We start from the raw sequence: 19,730 nt of genomic DNA, 5'->3' as shown, positions 1-19,730 counted from the left end.
TGTACTTTTTTCTGAAGTATATAGGCTTATGGAGCAGCATCTGTTTTTACAGATGTTACTCTGAAGGGATCTCCTGCTGGTACATAGTGTGTACAAACAGCTTTAGACACTCTTTAATCTCTCTCTGTGGTAGCTAAGCTCTTGAGTAATGGAAGTGTCTCCTTACCCCCATATAACATATTCCTGGGGAGACTTGATTACAGAGAGATTAGAATCAACAGATCTCAAGAAAATGGCAACGCCTAAATTTGATCAACTACTTTGTCAAACAACCTTCCAGTAATCTTCCTGGAAGAGATTCAGAACAAAAATCAGGCAACAGTCACACTAAATATATGCAATGGCTAGCTATGCCTTCTTTGTGTTGTGGTGATACTCATGTTCTGCAGTGTCCCTGTACCTCCTGTACCTTATCTTGATCAGCTAGTGATGTAGAGCTAACCTATGTCATTTCCAGGAATCCTAAGACCCATTTCTTATGGTTCATTATACAAATTATCTTAATGAAATGGCTTTGCTGCTGCTAGATTGTGGCACTTGTTGCAAATATAGGCTATGCTAAAACGAGGCAAATTTAAAACCCTTTGGTGTTAAAAAGTATTTGTTTCTCCTGCTTGCTGGGAACAGTTGTGGCTGTTGACACTCTCACAATGTGCAGCGACTTTACTGATGCACAAGATACCATTTAGTCCTCCAGTTGCTGTGTGCTTTTACTGGTGGGAGGCAGTGTCTGACAAAAGGGCTTTTGTCTGGAAGTCATCTCAGGCTATGAAATGAGTTCTTGCTCTCTGACTGGCTGTGCACTCATGATGATCACAGATATTAGGTTTGCCTTGCAGTGCAATTATGACTTATGTTCTTTGGACCTGGAACTTCATGACTCCTGTAGCCACAATTTCAATGGGTGCACACATGGATTTGACTTAGGTCTCACTTGTACGATAAACTCTTTGTCAGCTCATTTCTCACTCTCTTCACTGAGATGTTTGAATGTAAGCATTTTCTTTCTCACACTCCAGCTGCTTCTTTACCCTCTTCTACAGTCAAGCTATAATCCTGTGGATTTGATATTGCAGGCTGTTGCCATGGAAATAATGGTGATTTCACAATTTCAGTGCTGTAAGCACTGCAGGAGACAATGGAAAAGGTGGTTGGCAGGAGATGTAGGGAGGATATGGGGGACAATTCAGAGGAGTTGTTTGTAGACCAGTACTTGGGGGGTGATTCTTTATAATTGTGGGGTTTTAGTGTGTGTTTAGTTGTTTTATCTCTTTCTCTTTTTTTCTTTTTTGTAAATGTGTTTTTATTAGAGGTTGGTTCATAAAAAATGCATTCCTACGTTTTTGCAAAGGTTATTACAAAGTGATGCTAAATTCTCCTTTCCATGTCCTCAGAATAAAAGTACAGTGCTTTCTTTGCAGTTTATAGTAATTCATTTTTGGACAAAAGGGCAGAGGTTAAGATCTAAGCAACTTCTGTTTGAGTCATACATTTAGCCTGAAGAAATCCCTTTCAGGAAAACATTTTTTTTCATGAATAGTAAAACAAGCTGAGAACATGATGGTGAGCATATGTATTTAAATCAGTCTGTGTGACTGACTGTATGAAACTCTAATATATTTGTTATTTAATTTTTATTGTGCTCTGCATGCAAACAAGTTTGGTGCTGAAGATCATCTTCTGCAGCATCTGTTCTTAGCATTATGTCAGGATTCCACATCTATACTGAAATCTTTCCTCTAAATTAGACACATCCATAAAGGTAGAGTGAAGCTTACTGGAAGAAATAACTATGTTATAAAATGAATTGAATTGGCAGCTTAACAAGCTGAAGGCAAGTGGCATCAGATGAGAATTTTTGATACTAAAAGCTTAAAAGCATCAAACATCAGCCTTTTTTCCCCAGATATTTACAGCAGTATTTCACTGATTAGCATAGTCAGAGAGTAGATATTATCTGTAACTTTTAAGTTAAGATCTTTGAATTAATTTTCAGTCTGCAGTAGGAATTAATCAGTAATGAGGGTGATAGTAACCAATTTTTAAATTAAAGATAGAGAAAAAGTGTTTCAACCTATCAGATGTGTTAAAATTATCTAAAAATTGCTTTAAAAATATTTAGATCTTTTCCTGCATGGTGTTCCATAAATGAAGATGCAAAGATCAGCTGTTATATATGAAAGGGAAACAATAAGGAATGTTTAACATGACTCTGGCTTTGTTGAGCAATGTGATTAGGAAGTCAGGTTCTTAAGGATGGACCCAGTCCTTTGATGCTGGTGTGAATGGAAATAGTCTACTTGTGTGCCAGTACTCATATCTGAATTTCCAAAATTCTAGGCAAGAAACTTCCGAGGAAATGAAAATGACAAAATGAGCCAGAACTGTTTACACAGGGCCTGGCCTGGAAAGATGCAAAGCGTCTCATACAGCTCTCAAATCTAATTGCAGTTGCAGGCATTTGTTAGTACTGAGAACTAAATAAATCAGACCTTTAAAATAAATCAAAAGAGAGAATGAAATTTTTTCTGAACTATATTTATTACAAAACAATTTTTGTCATGTAATGTTTCTTGATGCCAAGTAAGTTTTTGTTATATAAAGGTCCATTTTTGATGAATTACATTGGAGTATTATGCTTGACCTAAATTTGCTGCATAACTGAATATATATATTTATGTATGAGATTGGCTATAGAATTGTCTGCATTGGTGTAATACAGGTGGCATTTACCTTCTGTCTTAAAGTCAGAGAGATCATAAATATACTGATGATAGTTTCTGGGTTTATTGATTCCTTCTTGGAAGATTTGTTTGAAAGATTTGTTAAGGAGCCATTTAGCTGCAGGTAGTAGTATCTGACTGGTAGGTGAACTCTTTAGTGATAAATGAATTGGGAGACCTTCACAGTAGGTGCGTGCTTCAGTGCCTCATTGCCTCTGTTCCTGTTACAGGTGCATGGTGACAGCATCGCAGCAATGAGTGGAATTTTAAAGAGGAAGTTTGAAGAAGTTGGTGGAACCTCACCCTGCTCATGTGTGTGGGAATCGGATGATGATGTTTCTAGCAGTGAAAGTGCTGACAGTGGAAGTAATGTCCATCCATCTGCTTCTAATCATTTTACCCGTAAGTACTAAAGGGGTGTGTAAGGCATGATATTGTGTCTTATACAAGCTGAGAAAGGTTCATTTTACTTGTTAGAAATACAGTGAAAGCTTTCTGCATTTTTTGAAGTATTTTATCTGTTTTATTACATTTAAATGATGGCACTGTGAGGAAGTACTTATTTTTGAAAAAAATAACTATTTCCTCTGGTAATTGTTTCTGTGAAAATTTTTAAGTCTGATTGAGTTTCTGAGGAAATTCCATGCTTGTGCTCTGTCATTCACATCTAGTTAGTATGACATGTTTTAAATATATTGGAGAATGTCTTCCATTGTGGGTGATGATTTGGGAGAAGGGGGAATATTGGCAGTAACGAATCTGGAGGCCAGTGTCTCTGCTTGGCCTTGTGTGTTCAGAGTTGAGAGTAGTGGACACAGTCTGTGATAGAATCTGATCAGTCATCCTGCCACCTAAGCCAATGCGGCCATGCAGCTTTCAGTCATTTTCTTTCAGTCATTACAGGGGTAAACAGAGGAACAAAACTGTAATTCTGCCTGAGAGGGTATTTATAGTGTAGTTACAGTACAGTTTTATATAGGAGGAATGGGTTTATTGGAACGAGCACTGTAACACATTGCTACTTACTTAAGATTTTTCAGAGGCTCTGGAATTTCTCATGTTCTAATAGATCACAAATCATTGCAACCAGATTCTGATAGCAGTGTGTGGTTTTCAGATTCTTGTCCTCTATTGTGGTTATTTTCTATTAGTCATCAGCTTCTTTAAAAGCCAAATGCCAAATTTACTGACAGTCAGAAATCTCTAGATGTAAAATGGGAACCAGTAAGAATATTTGCAAATAAAGGGGTTTTTTTTTGTGAGAAAGTTGTAGGATAGGGTTGTATAATGTTTGATTATGGAGCAAAACAAGAAAATACACCTTGCTATTTCAGACAACTCTCTTCTCACTACTATGTGCTATGCACAAAACAGCAGGCTTTTAGAATATGTAAGATGTTTGCTCTACCCTCATCTGAGTTCAATGTAAAATTCTTACCCCCAGCCCACCTCATGAAGTTATGTGTTTATTCTGTACACATACTCCATGAAGTCTGGTCTCATGCTGTGTGCCCAAAGCTATTTTGCTGTTGAAAAAAATATAGAAATAGTCATATAAATTCTTCTCACTCTTATTTATCAATACATATGCAGATTCATTTCTTCTCTAAGGGACTGCTGAGATGCACAACAGCAATCTAAAAAATCCTCTATGATGTCATGAGGTCCAGTAAACCATGTCAGTACAGAGTAAGTCTTTTATGATAGTAGAATATTATAACAGTATTTTATAAGCTGCATGTAGATTAAGGCTGTTGTTGCTAATTAATACTCAAATTTATACAATTATACTTTTATTTATTTTTCTGTGTTAGCCTGTCCTATACAAAAATAAATGTTGCATATATCCAAATCAATTAAATGTTTATAGCAGCCTTATCTTGATTTTCTTTTCCTCAGTGGCATCTATGGAAATGAATGTACCTTTTTCAGAATTAAAGATAGAAGTCTGTGTGCATGTGTACACATGTGCATATATTTATAGTGTGAGAAAAGCATAGCTATATATGTGCATGTGCTTTTTCAAGTGACTCAGGTGTACATGTGCTCGTGTACACATGTATGCAGACTTGCAGTAATTGTGCTAGTGACATACAGAAGCCTTGAGTGATATTTTAAACATGAAGTCTGTGACAGAATGCCATAGAACTGAAGAGTGAGAAGCTACAGGGTTTTATACATATTTTTGTCTAAGGTCCCAACTATGGTAACAGAAGAAATATATCTGTCTCTCTCACACTGAGGTTTATGGACTTGTGTGAATCAGGTACTCCTCTACTAAGAATCCTGCAGTGTAATGCAGTAAACAAATAAGTCATGCTGTGCTTTTTAAGGAGATTTGAATTGTGTTTTTTTTCCTTTGTTCCTTGTAAAAAAAGTTTATTATTTCACTCATGGGTTGTTTGCTGGTTGTTTTACTGGAATCAGGATTTCACTTTGGTTTTAATTCCTAAACTCGTGGTTAGGGAAATTAACAGGCAAATTTTGCTGTCTCAATCTTTATTTTAGGTGCAGCTGGAAAGTTTCTCTGTGTATATGTCAGTTAAACTTCCTTAGGCTGCTGAAGCATGTTGCACACCAAGTATGCTCCCTACCATTAAATTTAATCCTTAAGCAGGGTGGGAATTGGGGTGTGGTGTGAGCATCTGAAGTTGTTTAGCAGGTCTGGAAATTCCTAGATGCTATCATTTTCAACCAGTTTATTTAAGGCAGTTCTAGGAAAGCATGGGGAAGCCAAGTACCTGTTTGCTCTCTATTCAAAATTTGTGTACCCAGTTATCTTGAAAGAATAAATTAAAGGTTCAGAGAGGGAGTATGTCAGAGGAGACCAGCTGAAACAAAAAGAACTCTCTTAAATTTCTCCATAAAACTTAATTCAGGGCTTCTGAGATGGTTATTTTAAGATCTGAGTACTTCCACATTGCTGCTTTTCGTGTTACTTGTAGTTCAGCTAATCAGTTTGCTCACCTGCAGTGAGGCCAGTCCAGTAATATTCCTGTGTATTATGACTATTTTCTTTTCAGCAGGGTGATCTCTGCTTGATGGGCAAGTGTTTGCTGTAAGGCAGCCCTGTCAGTTAGTAATTATAAAGTGTCAAGTGGTTCCAATAAAAGGCAGGAAGAGCCCTGGAATTGAAGTTGGTCTATGATTTAGCTCTTGGTTATGGAGAGAGGAAGACTCTTGCAGCCTGTCTTAGTCAGGAGTTATATTTTACAGAGTTTCATGTCATGGAAAAAGCCTGAGATAATGTTTGGAATGCAGCTGGACCATCTTGCGTGGGGCAGAGGTCTGCAGATAGAAGTCTTTTTCTGAGCAGCATTTGTAAGAGACAGAAACTAATGGCAGCATAGATTTTTAAAGTGGTTTGTGTCAGCTTAAAAATACCAAAAATGTGATCTCAGGAATGCTGAGAACATTGACCAAAAGCCCCTCCAGGCTATATAAGATGTGTAATCAGAGAACTTCAGTTGCCTTACAGCATAAGCTTGCGCTGAGTGTTTTAAGAGTCTGTTTGCTGTTAATGTAGCCAGTGTGTAGAGCAGGAGTGATAAAAGCTATTACTTTCTAGACTCTGAACAGATTATTAAAAACAGTGATAATACCTATTGTTATAATATTCTTTGTTAGATTTGGGAAACTTGTTGCCTCCCTGGTTAAATTCATAGAAATATCTCCAGCACAAAAACCTGAGCCTGCAGACATTTTCCCTTGCTCTGTTGTTATGTCATGACTGACTTCAGTTTTTACAGTTTCTATGACAACTGTGATTTTTTGATTGGTAAAGAATCAAGCACTAAAGGATTTTTTGGAGCTGTAAGGTATTTTTCCATCAAAGGAGTAGAGTGAAAATATCAAGATGCTTTTCACTAATCAGTATTGAAATTGAATTGCTGTCTAAATGTGGATACCTGTTTGTGGCAGGCTCCACATACACTAATTTTCCAAACAGAACAGATGAGAAAATAGCCCTGTTACCGTTGCCAAATAATTATCTGGAAAATTAATGATAATTTAGGCTTATAATTTAAGACATTCCTATTTTTCAACTCATGTAGATATTGACATTCCCAGGTTAACCCTTAAGGAAAGGTACTTATCAAGACATGGTTCAAAGCAACACAACTGGATTATTTTCAGAGAATCTTAGGCAATTTTTGTGTGTCATCAGCAAAATGGTACTTGAGAACTAATGATGAAATTATATTAGATGGGAGTGAAAAAAAAAAAGAGATTAACAGAATGCACAGGTGAACATTTTGGGGTTACTGGGGAAATACAGAGAGGAGCTAATAAAGAGCTCATCAGGGTGGGAAGAGAGCTTGTGGACTAACTGTGTCATGTGTGAAGGAAAAGAGAGAAGGAGGTTCCCCAAGATGAGGAGCTTGACAAGCAACAGGGTGTTTTTCAGTAAGAGCAGGAAAGCAGTGGTAACAGATTTTACTTGGTAAATATGTCAGCTTGCAGAAAGGGCTACAGATTGGCTGGCTCAAAACTGGGAAAAGGAGGGGGGGCTAATGAACAGAATGAGAACGAGGCAGCTTATCAAGATCAAAGGAATTTAATGCTCCAGGAGTTTGCAAATTCTTAGTCATTGAAAGTGACTCATCCTCTTTCACTACATTGATGTATATGGAACATATTTCAAAAACAAATTAGAAAATTACTGGGAAGTGTTGATTTTGATTCTACAGCACATCTGTATCTGTGCTGCATTTATGAGAGAAAAGCACCTTGCACTCAGGACATATGTATAAGGCCTGGTCGTATTCAGGAGTGTGCACTGTCAGGAGCTCTGGAACCATCTTTTGCCAGCAATTCTTAGTTGATGTTAACACAATGTATGGGATTCTGTTTACTGATTGAGATTGGATAAAAATTAAACATGATTGTTAGATATTGCCTTTGATTTATTCTACAGAATTAAAATTATACCAGATAATATCTTAGCCACTGGTTTTAGACTTTTTATAGCAGTTGCTGTCTCTAGATCCTACTACAATATGCAAAATAATTTTAATAACTTTACAGTCTCATTTAAAAAGTCAAAGAATATGAAGTTTCTTTTTTCTTTCACCAGTGATGCATGTAATTTTAGAAATGCAAAATCATGATAACCATGGCTTTTTTGACAAAGAGGGATGAACATGCCTAAGCTCACAGTTTTTCAAATTATTTCAGAAGTTTTTCTTTTCAGCTAACTGCTAGCTTGAGCTAGTCTCAGCTAAAATCCTTCTCAGGAGAAATGGTAAGATTGGGAAGTAGGTGAGTTTTATTTTAGTGAAGACTTGCTCCATGGTCTTTGTCAAATAAGATCAGAATTTTAAAATGTGTTTCTAAGGGTAAAAAAGCCTGAAGATGTCTTGGGTACAAAAAGTAGCTGTCCCTTTTCTCAGGTACAAGGAAGCATTATGACAACATTTGGATACCAGTGAAAGCTGTGGGTGGCCTGATACCATTGCACTACCTTCTGTAGGGAAATAATTGGTGAATCAAATCACAAAGAAGGGGAAAATAGATTTTTCTGTTACCAGTCTATAACTATGAATAGATTCATTTTTGTCTGAAAAAAAGTTTCATGCTTGCTTTCTCCTGACTGCTGTATCCTAATGCTCACTTTTATTACTACTGAGAGTCCCAGTGGCCTTCAGCAGCTTTCTTTGAATTGCTTTATGTGCTCTTACAAAGCAAATGAAGCCTCAGAAAGATTATTGTGATATCCTCTCTCCTCATCTAGTGCCATGATCAGTATATATTCTTCATTTCGTACTAGTTTACAATGTTTCCTACCAGTCTGTGTAAAGACAGTTTTAAAGATGTTTTCAAATTTACAGCCAAGTTAGATTCAGTGCTTTTGACAGAGTATGTTGTCTTATTGACCAGGTAGGATGGGGGAGACCCTGAGCAACCTCATCCTCATGGAAGGCATCCTACCTGGGGGTGGGAGGTTGGAAGTAGATGGAGGTTGGAACTTTAAGGCCCCTTCCAAACCAAACCATTCTGTGACTGTCCATTACAGTGACCTTTATAACTAATTTCAGGCTGTAGCATCCTCAATACAGGTGCCATTGTGCAGTGTTTTCTCCTTCCTGAACATTGCTCCTCTGTTCTTTGCTCTGATTAACCAAGCACTAATTTAGCAATAGGGATGACTGTGGGGAGTTAACTCCAACATAATGGCACAGATTCTATTGGTAGTGGATCTTCTACAGGAAGTTCCTTCCAGGGCCTTGTGCTTGCTCAAAGGTTTTTTCTCTATCAGCTGATACAGCTGTTTTTGTGAACATGCTGAGCTTAAGTCTCTAGCAGTGAGCTGGGAACAGCCTTCTCTGGGGTTTAGCTTTGTTGGTCTTTTTGTGTTTTTTTTTTCAATAGACTAGCAGTTCTGCTTGGAAAGCAGAGTTAACAAGCAGATGAACTTAGTATTTTATCTTGGTGCTTCATAATGAAACCATTCTAATACTTAAAAAAAGATGCAACTGTATTTTATCTCTGTTTGCAGCCTTACCAGCCTTCAGTGGTCGAGATTTATATTCTGATTTTTCTTACATCATTTGTGTTGTACTAGGACTTTTTGCTCTACTGGGGACCTGGACCTCCTTAAGATGAAAGCCTGTGTCTGTATACAGAAAATACAGACTGGTTTTCTCCAGTGTAAGACAGCAACCACATACAGTAAATGCATGTAATTGTTGTCTTATAAACTGCAGGGAGAAATGAATCCATGGAAATTACTGACCTGTGGGCCAGTAAAGATTTCAAGAATTTTGATTGAAACATTAGGGGAAAAAGGAAAGTATTCTGCTTGCTGGAGACTGTATTGACTTCTTCCTTTCTCCTTCCTCTGTACACCAGCCCCATCTCCCATGTGTTTGAGTCTTACTGAGATGTCCTGGTGCTCAGGGCAGTCCCCTGAGTGTGAAGGTGTATTCAAGGTCCTGATCCTTACAGGAATATAAAGAAATTGATACTCAATCCTCTCCCTCCTACTGTAGTGATGTGGTTAGGAGACTATAAACAAGCTATCATTTCTTTGGAATTTGCCAATTCAGTGACTTAAAAACAGTTACATTAATTGTTTGATTCTAAAGCTTTCACGAGCTGTCTCCGTGGGGGTTTGTCTGTTTGGCTTCCCAGCAGTCTTGCTGTTGTTTCTTGTGTTCGTCTACCTGTTCATCTGTCTGTTGTGAGGTTTCAAGAATTTAAAGCAAGTGAGGGGATGTGATTCTTCATAGATGGTATTCAACAATATTGATCATCATTATTTTGTTTGCTAAATATGCAGCATTTTTGGTGTTCTGACTGTGTGACTACTGATGCTACCCTACCACAATGTGTTTGTAGTGCTAATAGCATTAAGGCATATGGGCAGCATCCAGCCCTCAAAGTTTATATTTCAGAGTTTATAATACCTGTAGCAAAAAAACCCTCAAAAAAAAAAAAAAACAAAAAAAAAAAAACAAACAAAAAAAAACCACCAAAACCAACAACCCAACAAAAAACCCCAAAAAAACCTAACAACAACCAAACAGACAAACAAAAAACCCCCCAAAACTTCCTACCAAACAAACAGAAAAAACTGAAACAAACAAAAACCAAACAGAAAAACCAAACGAAAAAAGGAGAGAAGAGAAGCAGCTGATGTAGTCTGAACTTATGTAATAGTGATACGACTGTTCTGAAGGGGAAAACCAGTTAGTAGTTATCAAGGACATTGGCTTGTCATCCTGTTATTTCCCAGTTCACTATCAAAGCCAATTAAGATTCTTTTTGTAATGTGGAGTCTTTTGTATTTTAATGAATTCATCATCAGCTATGTATGCCCCAGAGTAATAGTGGTGAGAAAGGGAGTTTCACCATCAAAGTGATTGAAGACTCAATGACTTCATCCCAAGTGAGGCTTCAACTGTTATTATCCATGGCTCCAGCCTTGCTACATGATTCGTTTTCACTGGGTGCTTGTGTGCAAAATAATAATGTGCCAAGCCATTAACCCACACTTGGAGTGAAGGTACTGAATATGCTGTCATAGGACTTGCTGTGAAGCTTAACTTAATGTTAGTGCTTGTTGAATTTCAACTAACTTGTTGAGTTACTGATATTTAGTGAATTGCTCTGTATAAATATTTTTTGTATTTGCAACTTCTTGTAAAGTTGTTTCTTTCCATATTGGAAATTCCAGGCTTAAGATACAGACAAAGAAGAGATTTCTTAGTACTGAAAAGTAGGTTTCTTTGTTGTCAGCTGGTTATCTGAGTATTTTATTTAGATAAGGATATTAGGAGATGCTTTTGAAAATGTTTAAGCAGTTTTGTTTGCAACTAAACTAATGTCAATTCCAAACTCTTTCTTATTTTAGTTGAGGTATGGCTGCTAGCAAAGAAAGCAGCCATAGGCAGTGGTCATCTGTAGAGCAACAGTTCAGCAGTGGTTACTATGGCAACCATAGGTGACCTACATTTTACCAAAAAGTGATCATTTGTCTTTTTTTTTTTTTTAATGGAGCATACCCGTTGACTTCTATTACTCTTTCTCATCTTTTACGCATTGTTTTACTTAAATAGTATTCTTAGTTTTGAGTGATTAATGTGAAATGGACATAAAAAGTTTTGGAGCAGAGATACCATTTCATTGTTACACTATTATTCAAAATTAGAAGAAATTTTTACCTTTGTTGTCATGCCCAATTGTATGTTCTTAGGAAGAAAGTAACAAAATTCAAGTAGTTAGAGCTGCATTAAAATAATGTATTATTTGTATCATACCAGTGTGTGGTTTATAATGTCTTGCAGTGGAAAGACTTATGAATTTATCTATTTCACTAACGTTACAAGTCAGTAGGCTATGGTATGAATAAAGCTACCCAAACTTTGGACTTCTAATAAGTATTAAAGATTCTCTTGGCTGTAGTAAATTCATCTTGTCACTGCCTTTAAGGAAGTGAGAATTTTCTGCAAAAATGAGACTATTCTGCAGACAGACAGAAGCACATCTCATGAGAGATGTCAAAATGTGACATTTCAGATAAAAATTGAGTTGGCATTTTAAATATACATTTCTCACAATGAGATTAACACAGAATGGGAGGCGCTGGGTCAGACCATGTGCCCAAGGAAGTCATTAAATGTTGTGACTTTTCTAGAATTTTGGCTTGCAGATGAGCCAGGCCTAGATTTTCATAAAATTGGGTTAAAATGGGTTCCTCAAGAAAGGATTTACTTTTTTAGTTTAGTTTAGTTTTTTTCTGATTGGAGTGACTTTGGTAGTCTTCAGATAAATAAAGTGCTCTACTTTCAATTGTTTCTTGTGCTTTGTAGTGTGAAGGAATCTTTAGTTTCATATAAATGAAAAACAGAGATCAACAATAGAGGCTTTTGAGACCAAATTTTATTTTTCATAACTTAATGGATTGCCTGCTAAATACTAAGACCCTGTCATAGCCATGAGAGTCTATCATGGCCTTTTGTGGGACTACTAAGGGCTGAGGTGAATCTATTCAGATCCGTATTTTGAAGTCCTTCCTCACTGTTCCCATATGTAACATCATATGTATCCTGCAGCTGATAATGGAACCACCTGCCTATGTCTCCTATATTTTCCTTTTCTCCTCTCTGCCCACGCATCTTTTGTAGCCTGTTTATTGCTTTGAAGTTTATACAGCCCACTCAGGTTCATCCATGCTGCACAGCATACTTTGCACCAGCACTTCAGTCATGTGTTTTTATATTAGCTATAGACTCATTTGTTTACATACCTCTGAAAGGAAAATGTTTTTTGTTTGTTACCTTCTTTCCTGCTTCACAAAGCTGGTGTTGGATGCTCTGTGTCCATCTGTGTACACTCTGATACATGCAAACAGCAGCAGTAGTTGGCATTTTAAAGTAGTATTGGCAAGAAATATTAATTGCTCATGTGAAACAGCCAGCACTAAATGCTTTTGGGAGTTGGTGTAGTTTGCCTTTATGATGCCGACTTTAATTATCACCTGCACTTCCTGTATCATGATCAAATACTTTTTTCCCTCAAATCATTTCAATCCTAAAAATTCTTACATATCCCTTAAGCAGAATGTCACAATAGCAAGCACTGCAGCCCTGATTCTCAAATCATACACAGTGTAAGAGCTGTATACCCAGAGAATTGTGGCCTGTGCTGAAGGAGGATGTGAAAGTCACCAGAGGTCTAACTGGAGTCTGCACCAAAGCTATGACCAACTAAATTAGGATTCCTACATTATTTTAAAGCCAGATCACAAGTGTTGGGGGCACAATGGAAAGGGACACTCTGCTGATTTTGGCTGGGTTGGTTACTTTTCTGCACAGTGGCTGGTAGGGGTCTGTGTTTTGGCTTTGTGCTGAACACAGGCTGATAATACAGAGATGTTTTGTTATTGCTGAGCAGGGCTTGCATTGAGCCAGGACCCTTTCTGCTCCTTTCTTTTCCTCTCCACACTGGAGAGGGGCTGGGGGTGCCTGGGAGACACAGCTGGGACAGGGGACCCCAACTGACCAAAGGGACATTCCAGACCACATGACATCATGGTTGGCATTTAAAGTGAGAGGAAAAAAGAGGAAAGGGGGAGGACATCTGGAGTGCTGGCGTTTGTCATCCCAAGTAACCTTTCCCTTGATGGGGTCTTGCTGTCTTGGAGATGGCTGAGCCTGCCTATCCATGAGAAACCGTGAATTAATTCCTTGTTTTGCTCTGCTTGCATGTGTGGCCTTTGCTTTCCCTATTAAACCCGTGAGTTTTCCAGCTTTTACCTTTCCACTCTCTTCACAATCCTGCAGGTGGGGCGAGTGGCTGCCCAAGGCTTGGCTGCTGGCTGGGGTTAAACCAAGACACAAACAGGCATCTCGAATGGCCAAGCTGCTGTCACTGCCTTGTGCCATCAGTTCCTTCTCTCTATATGATGACCACAATTTTGCAGTATGGATTAAATGTTAGTTTGTTTTTAGTTTTGCTTTTTTAAAAACTATATCCAAAAACGTATTTTAGAAAGACATCCAACCTCACTTTAAGGACTTCAACAGATGGCAAGTCTGTCACCTGCCATGGTTAGCAGGATTAATGTTTAATTGTCCTTGCAATTACTGAATTTTGCCCTGCTCAGTGAAATACAGGAAGGTTTTCAGACTCCCTGTTGTGTCAGAGCAGAAGTACCTCATGTGTACTAGAAATCAAATGTGCATACTGGCTGTATGATCATTTATTTTTTATATATCAATATGCTCTTCTGAATTTTTTCACCCTAATATGGTAAATTGGTTTCATAGCAAACAAATGGAATTTTCTGTTTATTCTGTGAGTTTGCATGTGGCATCACATAATTTTTGATAGAAATTCTAAGACTTTGTTGATATCATTTTAACAGTAATGAGACATTAATTTCATTTTTTAAAGGACAGATTAAGGAAATGTCTACAGACTGAGAACATGATTTCAGAGGTCTAAAAGTCTCCTGAGAGAAACTGGTGTTCTTTGAGATCACAAGGTCAGTAGCACAGTAGCAGTTATTCACATGCATATATCTCTACAGTTATACAAGTCCAATTTCATTTTGTACCATTTGACAGTACAAAACATGATGCTATATTTTACATCTCTGCAGAGATTTTGATTAGAACTTTTGGAAGAACATAAGTTAAAAAAAAAAACAAAACAGTTTTCCAGCTGCACCTTTGTGTTTAAAAATGCTTAAAATTCATGCTGAAACCTATTGGATCAGCATACATCAGCAACTTCCAGTGAAATTAGATTTATGCAGGTAAAATGTTCCTAATTTATTGTCTGTATTTGCAAATAAATGATTATTGTATATTTGCATCCTTTTTCAATTGCTTGCAAAAGCATCTGCAGTTTAAAATTTTGGAAAGGGAAACACCAAGTTATCTGAAGAGGTACTTTCAAGGCTTTTATTTTAATTGTCACATCATGACGTGATTTATTTTTTCCAGAGACTGGAAGTAAGGGATATGTTTTAGTCAGCCACAACAAGCTGGCCAACACATCTCAAGTAGTAAATGTCTTCAGAGAACTGTGTATAATCAGTAAAATATTTGAATAATGTCACAAAGTAACTTAAAATGCTTGATAGCAAGAAAATGATGATAGCATCTTCTCTTGGTTAACTAATTCATAATTTCATGTAAGCTTTAATGCGATACTGGAAAATGGGTATTTATCTTTTATTTGTTTGTTCTTAGAATGTTATTTTTAAATGTTGCATATACTGATGAATGAAAAATCAGAACGCACAACTGTAGGTAACCCTTGTTCTGAAAGGTTTGTTTGATTTAGGAGTTAGCCATGATACAAATCAGACATTAAACCTGTCTGGTTTTTGTGGGTCTAAGTGTGACAATTTGTCATATTGTTCTGATTTGAGATGTGGAGGAAGGATAGGAGTTCCCACCCCCTCCCCACTCTCCCTCTGGTACTCAAAGTTAGGTTTCTGGTCTATGTAGGAGATTAGTTGAAAAGGGTTTCTTCTTCTGGGCTTTATGTAGTAAAGAACATAAGTAACCTATCTAATATATGAGATAATAGGATAAATAAAATTATAAAAGAATAGGCATGGTGGGGTTTTTGTTGTTTGTTCACTTCGCCCTGTGTTTTGTGAAGAGCAATTTTGCTCTATTTGCTCTTTAAATGGCAGGTTAACTGCTGTAGCTAATTCACAGAAATAAGCATATTCCAAGACAAGGTCAGAGTGGGAAAACTAATAATTTAAGCTCAAATAGATGGGATTTTTGAATTTCTCTTTCAGTTACAAGGCAGACAAATTATAGAAATGTAAGATGACGAACACAATTTTGAAGAAACACGTTTTACCCATATCACATGTAAGAGGAAAGAATTATAGCCAACTGCAATTCTGCTTTGATTCTGTTTGTTTGGTTTTTTGTTGGGATTTGCTTTTTGTTTATTTTAAATATACAAACACAGGGTCCTTGTCCACCATTTATCTTTACACTACAGTCTCTGGCTAACAACAAAGGGGGAATAAAGATTACCACCACAACAAAACAAACAATCCCCCAAACAAAAATCCAAACCAAAACCCTTCTACAGGTCTTGAAATGACTCTGCATTCACAAGGTCTGAAGAGTGACGAGGATGAAAAATTCACATGTTCAAATCTCAATCCATTGTTTTAAAATGGGGAGAGTGGAGAGGCAGCGTAAATCACTAATCCAATTGAGCTAGAACAGCTGCCCAGATACAGCAACCGTGAAATCTGTGCTAGCAACCTGATTAAGTTGTTTTTTAACCACTGTGTCATCTAACATAGCTCTGTGTGCAGTATGAGGGTATCTGGATTCAGTGGCTGCTTTAAGACATTTTAGCTCTTGGGGATGAAGCCTGATGAGAATTTCTGCACAAATGCAGTGTTTGCAGCCTCTCCAGTGGTGCTGGCTTGGGGCTGGATTGAGCACTTGGCACAGGAGAGACGTGAGACATACAGAGATTTACCAAAGGCTATAAATTTCTGAAGGGGACAATCGCCACTATCACAAATGCAACAGTTTTCCCATGTCAGGATCTATAAAACTGCAGGACAGCTGAACAGAGGATGTTTTAGGAACAAATGATGGCATAGCCTTATTTTGAAAAAGGACATAATTTAATTTTATGTGGTGGTGCCTGCATTTTAATGCATAGCATAATAAAGCCTGAACCCTTTGGCTGAGGTCAGCCTATCTACTGGTGTCTTCTTTTCGGAGTAGTTAAGCATATAAAGAAAAAATTCTTCTCTTCCCATAAATACTTTCCAGTGGTTAAATTTAAGAGCTTTTAATTAGAAATTGCATTATATGGGAATTCGGACAATTTCTGTGATTATAAATTCCCTTATAGCACATTTTTCCCTAGAAATTATAAATACAGAATAAAAAGCTAAAAAAGATGTGTTGAAATTGCTGTAAAATTTGTATTGTAGTACTTGGGGTTTGTGTTATAAGTTGTGGTCTGTGGTTTCATTTCTGAGAGTTTTGCTCAGGTGCCAGTATTAGCTAAAAATAAATAAATAACTGTTTAGTGACGACGACAAAATCCACTATCCAGAGAGCAAAATTAATTTGTAGGTTTGTACTTATGATGTAACCTATAGATATGCATGACTTGTCCATTTCAGAGCTGGGAGACAGTTTAAAAAACCCACAGTAATTCCACTGAAGAAGGTATGTATTATGTAAAGAATAAGCACTTTGATAGTATCTCTACCCTTTTGTCTGGTAAGACACAGATTTTGTTGATAGTATGATGTAGTGTTTGAAATGTGACACAGGGAATTCAGAGACTTGCATTCTATCCTCTAGAGTTTCCTTCCTTTGGGAATTTAAAGAATTCATTAAATACATCTGACCAGAGGAGATTAAAGCCTTCTTTCAGCAAGGTGCTTAAGTTGGATTCATGGTTAATCAAAATAATTGTGCTGGGACCATTGGTTTGTAATATTTGTTCTCACTCAAATGGGGCCTTAAAAAATCAACCATCTAAAATGGCAGCAGAATAAGTAGTTAAGGATGCTGATGAACAATTTCCAAAAAGCATACTATTCACAATATTTTAAGAATCTCTTTCTTTCTACCTCTATTTCTTCATCACTATCCCTATTATCCTTTTGATTGTTTGAAAAGCATTATAATTCAGTGATCTGGTTTAGTACTTAAGTAAGTCCTAGACACATTCTTGTTATTTCTAATCCATCAAGAGTACCCAACAGCTCCTTTATTTTCTTTATACCAGTCTAATGAGGTCAGCAAGGTCAGAAGAAACTAGCAAGAAGGGTCAGAGTGGCTTATGCAAGGGTCCCTTTCTGTAGGCTGATATTCAGCATGCTGGGAATGGGTCTGGCTATAGTATTTGCAATCTGCAGTGAAATAATGACATGAGCAATTTGACAAGTAGGCTTCATTATCCTTTCCCACAAAATGTATTTCCACAACTAGAGCAATTAGTAGGGATTATCTTTGAGAGGAGAAATAAATGGCTTTTAACCACTTCATGTGTACTAAAATACTGCTAGATGCTTTAAATTTTTCCCATGTGGAGAATTTATTTTGTCTTTTAAATTCAAGTGTCAGGATATCACCCTGTATCAGAAGAAACAGTACTTTCCCATCCACTTACTGATCTAACTTAGAAATAGAATCCTGAAGTTCATATCAGACTTAAATTTCCAGACTTGACACTAAAATTTTCCTTCCCCCCCACCTATTATTGCTGAACGTGCAAAATATTTTCTTCCTCTAATTGTTGTGACTTGTTCAATGAAACAGGCTCTCTCTAACTGGTGGTCTTGAAGCAAACCTTTTACCTGTAACCACTGAAGCACAGTTGAGGGATGGGTAAAAATAAAATGTTAGATTAGGTTTTTTAAAATTGTATTTTATTTTTTCTAATGGAGATGCTAGGTATGGAACAGTTGAACTGCTCGAAGTCCCACAGAAGTACTTGTTACAAATGGATTTCAGGATGCAACTGGTCTTGCAAACTGGTTTCACATCTCTACTGCTAGTCCAACACTAGCAGTTCAGTAGGTTCTTCTTTTTGCAATCCAGAGAAAAGATTTGAAATCCAGCCGTTAGTTAAAGTATTAATAACACGTGTATACTGAAAATAAGAGTACTGTAGTGTTTAATAAGTGCTTGGCACCATATTCGATACCAGTTTTTGTTTCTACTGCTCAATTGTATGCAGTCTGGCTGTGGCTTGAGAGTCCTTTTTTGTTACCCATTGTCTAGTAAAAAATTCCTCTACATTTTATATGACATTTATTATGTGGGCATCTCAACTTTTGGGTTTGTTTTCTGAAGACTTGACTTTGGCTGGTGACTGGGTGTTGGCTAGGGACCATAGAGTTGGATACCACTGGCAGATTTACCTTATTTGTATGCGTGGAACAGAACAATGGATGTGCAGACAGGCAGGAATTTTAATTTCCGATTCAGGTTGTATTTGACTCAGCTGTCGGCTTGTCTGGGTTTTGGCATTTCCCACACCCATTGATAGTAGTCTGAGGTCACTGGTATATTTTCACCAAATTGTGTGCTTTTTTAAGTGAAACCTTTCAAATCTTGCACTTCTTGCTCAGTGCACCTTGTGAATTTTGACGCTGCATTTGCTGGAGGGTTAGGATGCAAGGGAATTCCTTTTTATTGCTTTTTCCTTTCTAATGGATAGAGTTATGTTCCTAGCATAAATTGGCCATCAGTGCCACAGTATGCTATTTCTGGTATTCTCATTCAATTAATTTTTCTCTGTCATTCATTTACTTTAGGACCCATGTGCCTTATTTTTAGCACATATGTATTAGATGAAAATATATTTTTTAGATTTCAAAATAAACATTTTGGCCTCATCTTTCACAGTTCATCTTCTAGAATTTACTGTATTTCATCTTCTGAATGTTGGCTTGCCTGTGCTTTTTTCCACTCTTGGTTCTTTTATTCTTTTAATTCTTTTAATTCAGTTTATTTTTGAAAAGTCATTTTGTTCCTTCCATATCTTACAACTTTCTATAAAGTTATAATTTTAGTGGCCTTTTCATTCCCATCTGTACTTTTTCTGGTTAATCTAAAAAAATAAAAGCTTATGTATAATGTCTGTGCTAACAACATATGTATCCTTCTCAGATTTTTACTATAAGATTGTTTTTCAGTAAGTAGTTTGTCTCTCCTCCAAGACAGTTGACTGAACTCAGCTGTGAAGCAAAAGAAAAATCATATGCAAACTTTTTAGCAATTTGCATCTCGGTATCACAAAATCCTGGCCTTAAAAAAATGCATTTTTGCTGTGTTCTCTTGCGTATCCCAATATTGCTTTAAAAGTGATGTTACTTTGATCTGCTGGTGCATCTGTTTGTATCCCCATTAGCATGACTAGTGTCATAAATGTGCCTTCTTTGTCTCTGCCTCTTGAAACAGAGGAAAGTCTTTCCTGTCCACTTACCAGTCAAGGTTCACTAATATTGGTAACTTTAAAAATTTAAATCCCATGCAGTTT

At 37.0% G+C, this 19,730-nt stretch overlaps 1 protein-coding gene across 9 annotated transcripts in view; it reads left to right on the top strand.

Moving 5' to 3' along the window:
* Positions 1-19,730, top strand: part of CSRNP3 (cysteine and serine rich nuclear protein 3) — a 96,339-nt gene that overhangs the window by 26,890 nt on the left and 49,719 nt on the right. For 8 of the 9 annotated variants that reach the window (XM_064434609.1, XM_064434610.1, XM_064434608.1 and 5 more), the window contains one exon: positions 2,954-3,125. In XM_064434609.1, the coding sequence (XP_064290679.1) occupies positions 2,978-3,125 (148 nt within the window). In that variant the 5' untranslated portion in view covers positions 2,954-2,977. Of the gene's footprint in view, positions 1-2,953; positions 3,126-14,123; positions 14,215-19,730 lie in introns of those variants that run through there. The other variant, XM_064434614.1, reaches the window with a different exon arrangement.

The sequence above is a fragment of the Passer domesticus genome, chromosome 10 (assembly GCF_036417665.1).
Source record: "Passer domesticus isolate bPasDom1 chromosome 10, bPasDom1.hap1, whole genome shotgun sequence".
In the NCBI taxonomy this organism is placed as follows: Eukaryota; Metazoa; Chordata; class Aves; order Passeriformes; family Passeridae; genus Passer; species Passer domesticus.
This window is presented reverse-complemented; position numbering and strand designations above follow the sequence as displayed.